Source organism: Balaenoptera musculus, chromosome 10 (assembly GCF_009873245.2).
Source record: "Balaenoptera musculus isolate JJ_BM4_2016_0621 chromosome 10, mBalMus1.pri.v3, whole genome shotgun sequence".
Lineage (NCBI taxonomy): Eukaryota > Metazoa > Chordata > Mammalia > Artiodactyla > Balaenopteridae > Balaenoptera > Balaenoptera musculus.
Window position 1 is genome coordinate 78,076,016 of NC_045794.1, and position 15,004 is coordinate 78,091,019.

The following is a 15,004-nucleotide window of genomic DNA, read 5'->3' on the forward strand; positions in this document are numbered from 1 at the left end:
TGGACCTTTGAATGTGAAGACTTCTGGATAATGAACATTCCACTTAGTCCGGCAGACTTGAGCTTTGCCTTGTTGACATGAAGTTATTCCAGCAGAATGCCTTAAAAATGTTACATAAAAAAGCAAATGGGGACTTACCTGGTGGCACAGTGGTTAAGAATCCACCTGCCAATGCAGGGCACACAGGTTCGAGCCCCAGTCCAGGAAGATCCCACATGCTGCGGAGCAACTAAGCCCATGCACCACAACTACTGAAGCCTGCGCCCCTAGAGTCCGTGCTCCACAACAAGAGAAGCCACTGCAATGAACAGTAGTCCCTGCTCCTGCAACTAGAGAAAGCCCGCGCGCAGCAACAAAGAGCCAACGCAGCCAAAAATGAATAAATAAATTTATATAAAAAAAAAAAAAGCAAATGATAGCATACTTAGGGACACACAGAAATAAAACATTTGTAACAGTTTGGTTAGATCCAATAGATCCAAAACAGTAGGAGGCAAAGTTAAAAACCAGCAATATTTCTAAAGGGACCCCACTGGGTTCAAGTTTTACAATGAATGGTCCTTGTTTTATACAGCCACAGGATTTAATTATTTGTACTCTGTTATTTTCTATCAATCCTAACCCAACTAAGCCAAAATTGGTGAGATCTTCTACACTGTATGGTTAAAGCAAAATTAAACACAAAACAATAGTTAGAAAAATATTTAAGCTCTTTAATAAATTATGTGCACACAGCTTTTAGAAAAGGTAGTGTTTTATAATATATATCTAGAGATCTTTATTTTTTTATACTAACTTTAAAATTGTCATTTTTCAAGAACTAGAGGTTTATAACTCATATATAGTAAACCAGAAAATGTTCACTGACCCTGTTATTGCCAAGCATCTCAAAGAAGAGGAAGAGGGAATTCAAGATGGGCATGTTTTAGGCAAAATGCCAAAAAACTCAACAAAGTAAGATTAATAAAATAATTTAAAAACTTGATTCCCTAATGAGTTCCTTTTATTTGTTCATTTATTTCACATTCTCAAAGGGTTGTCAATAATATTCTAAATATCTCTGAAGCTGCTTTAGTGCTTCACTTATCATTAGTATAACCCTAAAATCCTGACATTCATTCAATACATCATGTACTGGTACCTTCTCTTGAGGCACATTCAAGTGTTTTGGCAAACAGTAATAAAGTATCTAAATACCACATACGTTAAAACTTCAAGCCTTATTGAGTCACTGATTTCATCCCTTTTGATCTGCCTTTTCTCCAAGAAAATCATTCCCCAGGAAATCCAAGTTCCTCTAGTTGTTTTCTTTGTGTTGTTTCTAGTTCTTCTAGTCTTTTGCGAAGTAGAGAGAGTTCCCTTTGATGCTGCTCCTCCTTAAAAGCACAGAAAGAGAAAAAAAAAAAAAAAACAACAACAGAAAAAGCACATCAAAAAAGACTGTTAGAAAAACTGGTGGAAAAATAACTGTTAGGCAGTGGCCTCAGTGCCTCTTTTATTCAGGCCTGCAACATCTGGCAAGAAAAGGATGACCATTTTAGCAGTCTAAGGACACCAGCACGGTCTAGACTACCAACTAGTCCTCGCTTCTCTCCTGCCTCTGGCTGTAGCCTTCAGCAAAAACCCAAAGTCTGTTCCTCTCTAGGTGTAAAATTCACCAGGGAGTGAATTAGATAATAGTAATGTAGGGCCCAGGTGTACTTATATGGCAACTTTCTAATGTGATGAGAGTTTAATAGCAGTTTATCATATAAACAAAGCACTTCGTCTGAGATTCAATTCAGTGACTTACAACATTAAAAATCTTCAGTGCTTACAACATTACAAAATGTCATTGCTTATTAACAGTTCATCTTCTGAAAATCATCCAATCAATTTGATTCCATCAACATCTCAGGGATCTGATAAAGTAGAACCAACTCAGGTTTTGGAATTATACAGATTTAGGTATGAAACTCAACTCTCACTTAGCTATGACCTTAGTCAAGTCACTTCACCTCTCTGACTCAGCTTCCTCATCTGCAAATTGGGAATACTAATACCTTCCCTCAAAGCATTTTTCATTAGGATTAAATATTGTATGGAAAATACATGGTGCAGTACATTTGCGTAAATGTTGATAGTAATTAGTATTGTATGAGTGACTACAAACTCAACAGTTACTCAAAGACTTATCAGTTAAGCTTCTTCCTTTCAATTGCCCAATAGGAGACTTTACTCCTAGCACCATCACTAAAGGATAGGATAGACTCAAATCCACTATGCCTCTCAGCAGATTTTTCTGGTAAAGATTCAGGTTTTTAACTATTTAAACAGGGGAAAACTTATGGAAATATTTATCGAACTTTTTTCCCTAAAATAAATGCTCATACCTGCATATGAGGAGGAAAGGATAGTTCCATGCCTGGAACCACAGTTGGTGACTGAAAGCTAACAGGATTGATGGATGCTGTTGAAGGTATGTTAGGACCCAAAATTAAACTTCGAAATTCATTATGTCTTCTCTGTATATCCTTTAGTCTTTTTTGAAGCCTTGTATATTCTTCAAATGGAACATTTTGTCTTAAAAAGAAAAAGTGTTTCTGTTTAATACAGTTACATTCTATTGAAGAACAGTATGAGTCACAGAACATAATTATAATTGGAAGAGAAGGATTTCTAAATTATAAGATTTATCTATATATGATATACACATAAAATTTGGTTTATCTAGAAAGATAAACAGGAACATGATACGACATCTTAATTATATGCGTTATTGTTGGCCCTGCAGGCTATCAACTGATTTTAAAGTTTTATTTGCCAATTAATCAAAGGTTAAAAATCTTTTGATACTTTTACTTTCATTTCCACTTTACTCCGCCAACCCATGAATCCTGAAACTAAAAGGAGACTCCTTAAACCAAAAGGGTGCCTTATTTTACTGCAGGAATCAAATAGAAATAAAATACTAGTTGAATCTTTTTTTTTAAGGGAAATTTATTTATCTATCTATCTATCTATTTATTTATGGCTGTGTTGGGTCTTCGTTGCTGCACATGGGCTTTCTCTAGTTGCGGTGAGTGGGGGCTACTCTTCATTGCAGTACGTGGGCTTCTCACTGCAGTGCATTCTCTTGTTGCAGAGCATGGACTCTAGGGTCGCGGGCTTCAGTAGTTGTGGCTCGTGGGCTCTAGAGCTCAGGCTCAGTAGTTGTGGCGCACGGGCTCTAGAGCACAGGCTCAGTACTTGTGGCACACGGGCTTAGTTGCTCCACAGCATGTGGGATCTTCCTGGACCAGGGCTTGAACCCGTGTCCCCTGCATTGGCAGGCGGATTCTTAAACACTGCGCCACCAGGGAGGCCCTAGGTTGAATCTTATGAATGCCATTTTTGTACGTGAAATATGGTCAAATATAGCAAATTTTATATTGTCCAATTTAATTTTTTTAAATGTACCTAATGACAAAGGTAAAGCTACCCAACTTTAGGGGGAAATGACATGGATAAAAAAACCACTTTTCAGGCCTTCACAGATTTTGGACATAAATTTCCTGACGATCAATCACACCAGTAATCAAATATAGTTTCAAAACCATTTGAAGTTCTAGGCGATCTGTGCCATAGCTGCCCAATCTTGAATTGGTAACACCTCCTCCATAACCATTAATTTTGAAATATTAAGTTGAATTTTGTTTTAGAATGAATCTGGTGGCTTCTTACTTTGGAACAGAGAGTATTATAAAGTTGGCATTTATTCCACAGTCTAGAAACCTCTTGGATGTTCTAAAAAAAACACAACTGTTCACATTTTGGTAATAATTATACCCAGAAGACCAGTGCACATTATAAAACATCACTGCTTGCTATACAGGCAATTCCCATTACAGAAAAGTCTGATACTGTCTAAATGCTGAAGACTACTACTAATCACCTGAATTTGAAAAGATTTTATTAACTTGAATCACATGGGTCATACAATGCCACTACCACTAACTTAATATGGTAAATCTTCTCTGATCAAAAATGCTAATGATGCAGATTATTAGCTGTGCTTGGATGTAAATGAAAAACCAGAAGCTACTGCCCAATAATATTTTCCATACCAAAAAATTTAAAAACTGAACTTTGATTCAAAGTTGTGGCCACAATTTTAGAACTCGTAATCACTAAACTGTCTTGTCTCAGCAGCAAGGATTCACACCACTCCTGGCTACCAAAGCCAGTGACTGACCTCTCCTGTCAGTCCCAACTGTAATACAAACGCATGTGTTAAAGACCTTTTGGTTTGAAGAAACATTCAATCAGAAAAAAAAATAGCAAAGATAATGAATTAGGAGTCTAATGAATAGTTTTAGAGTTCTTTTAAATGTATATTTTAAAAGAAACCCAAGTGCATTATACTCAGAAACAAAGTTGTATAATATCAAAATAGCCACATGGGGTATGTATACATACAAACACATTACCTATTTAACACCTGATTTTCTGTTTCTAATTCTTCTCTCTTTGCCTCCAAGACTTCTACCTTTTCCTGCATTCTCTTCAACTTGTTTTCATGAAGAGATTTTCTCTAGAAAAAGAGAAACAATTAATGATGAGCAAGTATGGTAATACATACTCTCCTATTTGAACAAAGCTATATAGTGAATATTTTACTCACCAAAAAAATTTTACTTAGAGATGAGTATTTTCAGGGAATACTAGGAGCAAAGATTAGTAGATATGATGAGTACTAAAAATTTTAAAGGTAATAAAACACAGATCTACCTCGTATCCTCAACGTGACAAACAGAACTATTATAAATGTCAAACCAGAAAATTGATATCAATAAGGAAATTGTGCAAATAAAAAATCTAGGAAGGGAAGGAGTCAAATTTTACTAATGAGTTTGCCTGTCACCTCATAATCATGACTCTTCATTTTCCCAGATTATCATGGGTTTAAAACAACTATAAATTTAAAATTTAAAAGCATGTTTGCAGCAACTGATAAATTGCTACCAAAGTAGTAAATTAAAGGATCAGACAGATAAGATTGATTATGGATGCATCTCAGTTTGAAAGCATGCCTTTCTAAATATTAAAAAGAAAAAAATTTAAACTTCACAAAGGGAAAATTTTCTAATGTGGAAAAATCTATGTATAATGCAAAAGTAGTAAATGAAAAAAGGTAATACTTTTTCAGTTTTATAAACAGGTTTTTAGTTTTTACAGAAAAACACCTATAAATGTTGACAATCACTTAGTAGCTACAGACCTTTTAGATTTTTGGTTTCTAACTCTTTACCTAAGTATAACAGGCTTACAGAAAAATGCACATAATGTAAATGTAAAGCAAAATGTAAAACCACGAAGCAAATGCTGGTGTTGTTACCTCACAGGTCAAGAGCACTGCCGTACCAAAAGGGCCCCTACCCTTCCCTCCTTTCAATCTCTACCCCCTCTGTCCTCTGTAAAGGTAACCAACTAATTTACTTCCAAAGCTGTAGTTTAGTTTTGCGTATTTTTGAACTTCATACAAATGGAGTCACAGTGCACATTCTTTTACAGATGGCTTTTTTTCTTTCACTCAATACTGCGAGATTTATTCATTACTGCTTACAGGTGTAGCTCATTCATCGCCTACCCTGGCCCAGGAACCACCCTTCTGTCCTTTATTAGCACAAGTATGTATATATTTACAGGTGACTCAGGACTCTGTCTATTCATTCACCTACCCACATCAAAGAAATCATACACTATATACACTTCTGTTTCTGGATTTTTTGGTTGTTGTTCAACATTTTATCCCTATGGCTAAGCCATGTTATTGCATGTCACAGTTCCTCTCTACTGTTATGTTGTTATCCATTTTACAAACACACTATATTTTATCCCTTCTCCTACTGATAAGAATTTGAATTGTTTTCTACTTTGAAGCTACTATGAATAAAGTTTTATGAACATTCCTGAATATGTTTTTGGTAGATATGTGTCCTCATTTCTCTTTGAGTATATACCCAGGAATGAGTCATACAGTATACATATGTTTTATCTTTAGTAAAAACTGTCAGTTTTCTAAAGTGGTTCTAACTAATTACTAATTACATGCCCACCAGCAACATACGAGAGTTCTAACTGCTCTACATCCTTACCAACACTTGGTGTGGTCGGTCTTTATAAATTTTAGCTACTCTGGTGGAATAGAATAATACGTCACTTGTAGCTTTAAGTTGCATTTTCCTGTTATCTAATGAGGGTGATTACCTTTTCTTATGCATACTGACCATCTGGATATCCTTTTTTTGTGAAGTGCTTGTCTTAGTCTTTTGCCTGTTTAAAATAAATTTTTTTTTGAGTAATCTGTTTCTTATTTGTAGGAGTTCTTTATATATTCAGAATATGAATCCTTTGTCAGATATTTGTGTTGCAGATTGACCCTCTCTCAGTGTGTGGTAACATTTTTTCCCATAAGTGTCATTTTATAAAAAGAAGTCCTTAATTATAATAAAATCCAAATTATCAACCATATCTTTTACAGTTAGTGCTTTTTATGTCCTGTTTAAAAAATCTTATCCCAAGATCTTAAGATTTTCTCCCCAAGTTTTTCTAGCAGCTTTATTTTTTTACTTGTCACATTTGGGTCTGCAGTTTTTATCTAATTAGGTTGGGTTAATGATAACCAATTGACTCCACATCCTTAAAGGACCATCCTTTCCCTATTGAAAGGCAGTGGTACTTCGTGGTAAGTCAGGTGTTCATATACTATTTCTGGACTGTATTCTGTTCCATTTATCTGTCTATCCTTATGCCAATACCACACTGTTTTAATGACTGTAGCTTAAAGTAAATCTTGATATCTAGCAGTATAAGTCCTGCAGCTTTGTTGTTTTTCTTCAAGATTGCCTTGGTTGTTCTAGTCCTTTGTACTTTCATATGAATTTTAGAATCTACTTTGCAATTTCCACAAGGAAAACTAATGAAATTTTGATTAGGATTGCACTCAATCTACAGATCAGTTTGGCAAGAACTGACATCTTAATAATATTGAGTCTTTCAAATCAAGCGTGGTATAGTTTCCCTTTATCTAGGTCTTCTTTAGTTTTTCTTAGCAATATTTACCTATCTTTTATTAGATTTGTTCCTAAATATTTTATATTTTTTATGCTAATGTAAATGGTATATATTTTATTTTCTAATTGTTGTGTATGTAAAGAAAGAACTGATCATCACAGAAATGCAAGTCAAAACCACAATGAGATATCACCTTACAACTGTCAGAATGGCTATTCTCAAAAAGACAAGTGTTGTTGAGAATGTGGAGAAAAGGGAACCCTCATGCACTGTCAGTGGGAATGTACATTTATGCAGCCACTATGGAAAATAACACAAATGTTCCTCAAAAAATTAAAAATAGAACTACCAGCAATTCCACTTCTGGGTATTTAGTGAAAAAAACCAAAAACAGTAACTTGAAAAGGCACATGCACCCCCATGTTCATTGCAGCAGTATTTACAACAGCCAAGACATGGAAGCAACCTAAGTGTCCATCAATGGATAAATTGATAAAGAAGATGTGATACACACACTGGAATATTATTCAGCCATAAAAGAGAAGAAAATCTTGCCATTTGTGACAACATGGATGGACCTTAACGGCATTTTGCTAAGGGAAATAAACCAGACTGAGAAAGAAAAAATACCACATAATCTCACTTACGTGTGGAATCTTTTAAAAATAAAGTAAAATAAGCTCAAAGATACAGAGAACAGACTGGCAGTTGCCAGAGGCAGGGGCTGGGGGATGGGTGAAATGGGTGAAGGAGGTCAGAAGGTACAAACTTCCAGTTATAAAATAAATAAGTCCTGTGGATGTAAAGTACAGCATGGTGACTATAGTTAATGATACTGCATTGCATATTTGAAAGTTACTGAGAGATATCTTAAAAGTTCTCATTACAAGAAAAAAAATTCTGTAGCTATGTATGGTGATGGATGTTAACTAGACTTATTGTGGTAATCATTTTGCAATATATATATAAATACCACATTTTCTCTATGGAAGGTTTTAAATTAAGGAGTCCATTTCCCTAATGGATACAGGACTATTTAGATTTCCTAATTCTTCTTGTATTAGTTTTGTTGAGATGTTCAAGGAATTTGTTCATTTCATCAAAATTGCATAATTAACACAGCTGTTCTTATAATAGTCTTTTTGTTTTAATATCTATAAGATGTATAGTGATACCCCTTTTTCATTCATTATATTGTCCATTTGTGTTTATTCATCTACCTACCCTACCTACTTTATGAGGAGTTTGGGGAGAAGCCATTTTATCAATCTTTTCAGATTGATCAGCTCTTGGCAAGTTAAATTTTCTCTATTGTATAATCTCTGCTTCACTGATTTCTGCTCATGCCTTGAGGAGGCAGATGAGGATGCTGTTAAACCTATACACAGAGTTCATAATCCAGTTATTGTGTTTTTTAGTTCTAAACCTGCCATGTTAAAAAATGTTTTCTAGTTTTCTGGTCAATTCTCAAGCATTTCTTTTTATTTCTGAGCCATCTACAACACGGTAATTTTAAATTCTGTATCTGATAACTCCATTACCTGGATCCCCTATGGGGGGTTTCTTTATATTGATTGTTACTTCTCTTGATTTTCAATGTTATTTCCTCATGCAGCTATTTTTAAAATTATTATTATTAATAGAAATTTGTTAAAACTGATGAACCAATAATGATACATTATTATCAACTAAAGTCCACAGTTTACATTGTCACTCTTTGTGTTGTTCAGTTCCATGGTTTTGTCAAATGCATACTGTCCTGTATGCACTACTGCAGTTATCATACAGAATAGTTTCACTGCCCTAAAAATTCCCTGTGCTCTACCTATTCATCCCTACTTCCTACCCCACAAACTGGCAATCACTGATTTTTTTTCTGTCTCCATAGTTTTGCCTTTTCCAGAATGTCATATATTTGAAATCTTACAGTATATAGTCTTTTCGGACTGGCTTTTTTCATTTAGCAATATGCATTTAAGGTTCTTCCATGTCTTTGCATGGCTTAATAGCTCATTTCTTTTTGTCACTGGATAATATTCTCTTGTATGGATATAGCAAAGTTTTTTAACCTTCACCTACTGAAGGACATATTGCTTGCTTCCAAGTTTTGGCAATAATGAATAAAGCTGCTACAAACGTTTGTGTGCAGTTTTTTTGTGTGTGTGAACATACATTTTCAACTCATCTGAATAAATACCTAGGAGCATGACTGCTGGACTGTATGGCCAGACTATGTTTTAACTTTGTAAGAAACTGCCGAAGTGTCTTCCAAAATGGCTGTACCATTTTACAATCCCACCAGCAATAAATGAAAGTTTCTATTGTTCCATATCCTTACCAGCATTTGGTTCTGTCAGTGTTCTGGATTTTAGCCATTCTAATGGATGTGCAGTAGTATCTCTGTTTATTTTTTATTTAGAGCTAGACATTACATTTTAAAAACTGAAGAAATAACTGAAGCCTACAATGCTAGTTTCCCTTAAAGCAGATTTACATTTGTTTCTTGCAGGCAGCTAGGAAAACTAACAACAGGGGTTAATTTAATCTAATTATAAGGACAGATTATCTGAAGCTGTGCTTCAATACTTGCAAGGGCCAGGCTATTTGCAGTTAGTTCACTCTTAGTCCAAGGGCATACCCCCTCATGGTCTCAACCCACAGCACTGGTAGACTCAGACCTGAGACCCTCTCTCTGGCAGATTCTGAACTCCAATTTTTGGTCCCCAAGCCCTACGAGGTTGTCAAAAGCTTTGCTTCACTTCTCAGCCTCTCAGCTGTCTCTTCTAGAACTGGCAGCTTCCTCTAAGGGAAAAGCAGCCCCAAATGCTGAGCTCACCTCTCCAGGTTTCCCATCTCTCCAGGATCTTGGCCTCTTAATTCTTCACTGCCCTTCATGGAGATATTTTTAAAAATATTTTGTCTGATTCTTCTAGTTCTCATGTGGAGAGCTGATCCACATATTTCCTAGTCTGTCATTATCAAAAGCATATGCTCCTTTTAGGTATTTTAGTTCAACTAACAGCAGACATTTTAAAGATGGAAATGCTTAACACTTCATTATTATATGATTATATAAACCTGCAATCTTAAAATCTAGTTCTATTTCTCCATTTGTACTGCTCATTTAAATTGTAGTAAAATATGAATTTTTTCACTCTCATCTTCAAATCTTAAGCATGTCACACACACACACACACAGTGCACACTTAATTGGGCCCTATATTAACCATAGTTAATACAAAATACAGGGATTTCTGAAGGGAATTCCAGTCATAAAATACAAAATCTTGAGAAAAGGCTTTTTTAGAAAGGATAAGAAATGAATTAAGAAGAATCTGTAATTCTATAGGAATGTGGATTCCCCTGATGTTTCTCCAGCAGGGGAATTGATGGGTGAAAGCATTGTTTTGAAAAGATTAATATGGTATCAGGATGGACTCTGAAGTTTGCCTCTTAAGAGGCAAATCTGGAGATAAGCTTCCTGAAGACAGGGTTCAGGACAATGTTGTCCTCATCCTCATCACTGTAAAAACAACCATTTACTGAGCACTACTCTTTGCCAGGAACTCAGTTAGAATGCAGCAAAAGAAGTGGATAGCTGGTTGACTAGTAGACCCAATGAATGCCTTAGACCCTAACATAATCATTTCTTTGCAGCACCCTCATTATCTTGACCCAAGCCTCCTTCTTCTTCTAACTCACACACCACACACACACACACACACACACACACCCCACCCCCCCCCCCCATGCTGACCGGTCTCACTACTTCAAATGGGCCCCCTATTGGTACCTGGAAATCCTACTAATTTCCCTAATCCAATCACTCTCCCAAACTCTTACATTCTTTCACAACTCCTTGTCTCTTCTCAAATCTGTTAGACCTCCACTCTTCACAGTCTGAGCTGGTGACCCAGATTCTTTTTTGCATTGAGAAAATAGCAGCAACCAGTAGAGAACTTCCACTACATCCATGAATTTATCAGGAACTTACAATCATGTATTTTGTCTTCTTTCCAGGTACAATAGATACATTGTGTTTCTATCCCTTCCCTCTCTGAATTGAATCTAATGCCCTTCTGCCTACTAAAAGATATCATCCCTTCATTTGCCCCCTCCTTCTCCTGCATTATCAATTTTCCCCTTGCTACTGAATCATCCTATAATTTCTCCCTTCTTAAAAGAAGCTTTTGCTCTCACAACGCTAGCTATTACCCCAGTTCTTTGTTCTTCACAACAAAATTCCTTCGACAAACTATATTCCATTTCAATCAGACGTGCATACCTACTACTCCACAGAAACAACTCTTGACAAAGCCACCAACAATTAATTACCACACAGTCAAATGGATTCTTAGTCTTCATCTTACTATTTTATCATCTTACCACTGTGAAATAAAATTCATATTTATGGCAAGACAAGAAAAATTTAAACCTAAAAATTCTTCTCTGCGCTTTGGCCTCCCCTCTCCCCTCACTGTGCCTTGTGTATGTGCATTATGCATTGACCAAACCTCCCCCATCAGCAGGAACACCTGCTCAACCATAAACAGCAACATTCTCCGAGCATCAACAAGACAATGCCTTAAAAGAGAACAATCCTTCTTGATTATAAAGGGTCACATGACCCACCACAATGGCACTAAAATCTGGGTTTTGTAAACTGTCAGTAATAGGTCATTTAATGTACAGCCCTCTGTCTCAAAAAACTTATATAAATTGTATCTTGACTTCTAACGGGCGGAACAGTTCTCAGAGCTTTCTGAGATGCTCTTCTTGGGTTTTAACCCTCAAATTTGTCTTGAATAAAATTTTCCAATTCTTTCTTAGGTCGCCTGATTAATTTTTCGTCGACACTATAATGTCATTTGACACAGCTAATCCTTCTTGAAGCATTTTTCTTCATTTGGCATCTAGTACTTTCTTGGTTCTTTTCCTATCATATTGGCCACTCCTTCTCAGTCTCCTTAACTTCCCAACTTCTAAAGTTTGGAATTCCTCAAAACTCAATCTTCAAACCTGTTCTTTTCTGTCTTCCTTCACTTTCTAGGTGACCTCATTTAATCCCATTGCTTTCAATACCATTTACATGCTGATAAGTCCCAAATCTTTATCTCTAGCCTAGTCCTCTTCCCTGAAGCCCTGATTCATGTATTCACCAGAATGCTTAGTATCTCCACTTGGAAGTCTAATGGGCATCTCAAAGAGTTAATGTGTCCAAAAGAGGCATCTTTATTTTATCCCTAAACCTGTTCCTTCCAAGGTCTTTCCCATGTCAGTAAACAGCAATTCTATTTTAACCACGTGCTCAAGCCCAACATCTTAGTCATCTTTGATTTATCTCTTTAATACCCTATAACCATTGTAAGTTCTATCTTTAAAAATATATACAGAATCCGACCACCAGTCTACTACTAGTTCTCTACATCTCTCATCTGAACTACCAAAAAGTGGTCTTCCTGAGTCCTGTTTGCCCCTCTACACAACAGCCAGAGATTCTCCTGAAAATATAATTCAGATTATAGCATTTCTCAATTCAAAACTCTCCAGTGTGTTCCTATCTCATTCAGAATAAAAACCAAAAAAAAGCCCCTACATCACCTAGCCTCCTACTACTCTCTCCATTCCAGCTACCCAGGTCTCCCTCCTTGTATTCCTTCAACATACCAAGCAGACTCCTGCCTCTCTCTTTTACTTCCTATTCCCTCTGGAACATTCTTCCCCTACATACAAAATATGGCCTCCCCCTTCTTTCCTCGAGGTCTCTGCTCAAACGTTACTTTATCAGAGGCTTCTCTGATCACCTATATAAAACAATGCCCTCTATCCCCCTTAGTTTTCCTCTTAGCACACATCTCCACCTGACATTTGTTTCTTTACTCCGTGTCTCCCATCCACCACAACATAAGCTCCTCAGTGCAGAGTCTTTATTTCTGTATCCCTGTGAATAAAACAGTACCTGGTATAATACAGAGTAGGTTCTCAATAAATCTGTTGAGTAAACTGACTAAACGAATATAGAGAAACCTCGTAGTGAAGAGAGTCTGAGCTAGGATGTTGCAATAAGAATAAAAAGAAATGAGGTGGGGAAAATGTGAGATACATTATAAAGGAAGAATTCACAGGCTCTAGTGACTATACTGGGTAGAACAGTGTCTCCCAAATATTTATGTTTACTCAGAATCTCAGAATGTGACTATGCTATAAGAAGAAATATATCTGGTCTTTGCCCTGGGCTCCTGGCACAGAGCTCCTAAAACCCATGGAATTTCCTGAGTCATAGGAGCATCTTTTGCTATTCATAACCAGCCCTTTTCAATCATACCTGAGTTAATACTAATGAGTTAACTTAGGGTGGGACCCCTAGGTAATCTCAAAATAGAGCTAGTCACTGGAAAGACCAAGTGGTAAGAAGGTAGGAACTTGCAGCACTATTCCCACCTCCCACCTCCCACTCTCCACCCTCCACTTCTGGGAGTGGCGGTACTAGAGATTGATATCTATTAAAAACTCTTGAACAAGGATACCTGGAAGGCTTGCAGGATAGTGAATACATTGATTTGCTAGAAGGGTGGCACTCCCAGAGAGGGCACCCCTCCCCCTCCATACCTTGCCCTATACATCTCTTCTATTTGGCTGTTCCTGAGTTGTATCCTTTCTAATAAACCAGTAAATACAAGTAAAATGTTTTCCTGAGTTCTATGAACCTAGGTGGGGGGTGTTATGGGAACCCCAATTTATAGTCATTGGTCAGCAGTGCAGACGGCTAAGGACCTGACACCTGACATGGGGTTAGTCTTGAGGCTGAACCCTTTAATTTGTGGAATCTGATGCAGTGTCAGAATTTAATTGAATTACTGGCACCCAGCTGGTGTCCAGAGAATTAGATAATTGGTTCTTGGTGTTGGAAAACACTCCAGAGTGACCTTATCTGAAAAAAGGGTAAAGTTAAGATGAGGTTATACTGGATTAGGGTGGGCCTTAAATCCAATATTGACTTGTGCCCTTATAAAAAGGGAGAAATCTGGATATAAAGACAGACACACACACCATGTGAAGAGAGAGGCACAGATTGAAGTGATGTGTCTGCAAGCCAAGGAACACCAAGGATTGCTAGCAACCACCACAAGCTAGGAGAGAGGCATGGAACAGATCCTTCCCCAGAGCCTTTGGAGGGAGCATGGCCCTATCAGCACCTTGATTTTGGACTTCTAACTTCCAGAACTGTGCAATTATAAATTTCTGTTGTTTTAAGCCACACAGTTTGTAGTAATTTGTTATAGCAGCCCTAGGAAACGAATACAGTGACTGACTATATTTGGGGAAAGGGAGCCCTTAGGATGAATCAAAGGTTTGAAGACTAAGTAATTGGAAGAATGATATTCTACTGAAAGAAATGAAAGTCCAGAGGAGAAAGTGGCTGTAAGAAATGATTGTAATTTTGACTTTATCAGTCCAATAGAATCATAGGTTTATCAAATGGATGCCTTAGTGTCACACACATTACAACACAAAAGAGTTAAAGAAAAATCAAAAGAATACTGATGCAAGAATCAAAGCTGAAATTTTCCTTTTATCACCTTTTAGCCAAATTCAATGAACTCTCTTCAATAATCACTACCATTTACCTTTGATTCCCTTCTTTTCCTGTGGCTTCTATAACACCATACTATAGCTTCTACCTCTATGACCATTCCTCTACTAAATCCAGCTCCTATTTCCAAGTCAACTTAGTTCTTAGTCCTTTTATTCTTCAGCAGTTCTCAAAATCTCAAGTGTCTAATTATACATCCCTAAGCTGAATTACTGATCTCCACGCTTTACATTCCATTATTTCTGGTTATCTACATGATATCTTCACTTAGCAGTCTAGGACAGGACTTCCCTAGTGGTCCAGTGGTTAGGACTCCACACTTCCACTGCAGGGGGCACGGGTTCAATCCCTGGTCATGGAAGTTCCACATGCTGC

At 36.8% G+C, this 15,004-nt stretch overlaps 1 protein-coding gene across 1 annotated transcript in view; it reads right to left on the bottom strand.

The window, feature by feature from the left end:
- Positions 1-420: 420 nt before the first annotated feature.
- Positions 421-15,004, bottom strand: part of CEP83 (centrosomal protein 83) — a 74,502-nt gene continuing 59,918 nt past the window's right edge. The window contains 3 exon segments of the mRNA XM_036864838.1: positions 421-1,376; positions 2,373-2,562; positions 4,449-4,552. Coding sequence (XP_036720733.1) covers positions 1,272-1,376; positions 2,373-2,562; positions 4,449-4,552 — 399 coding nt within the window. The 3' untranslated portion in view covers positions 421-1,271.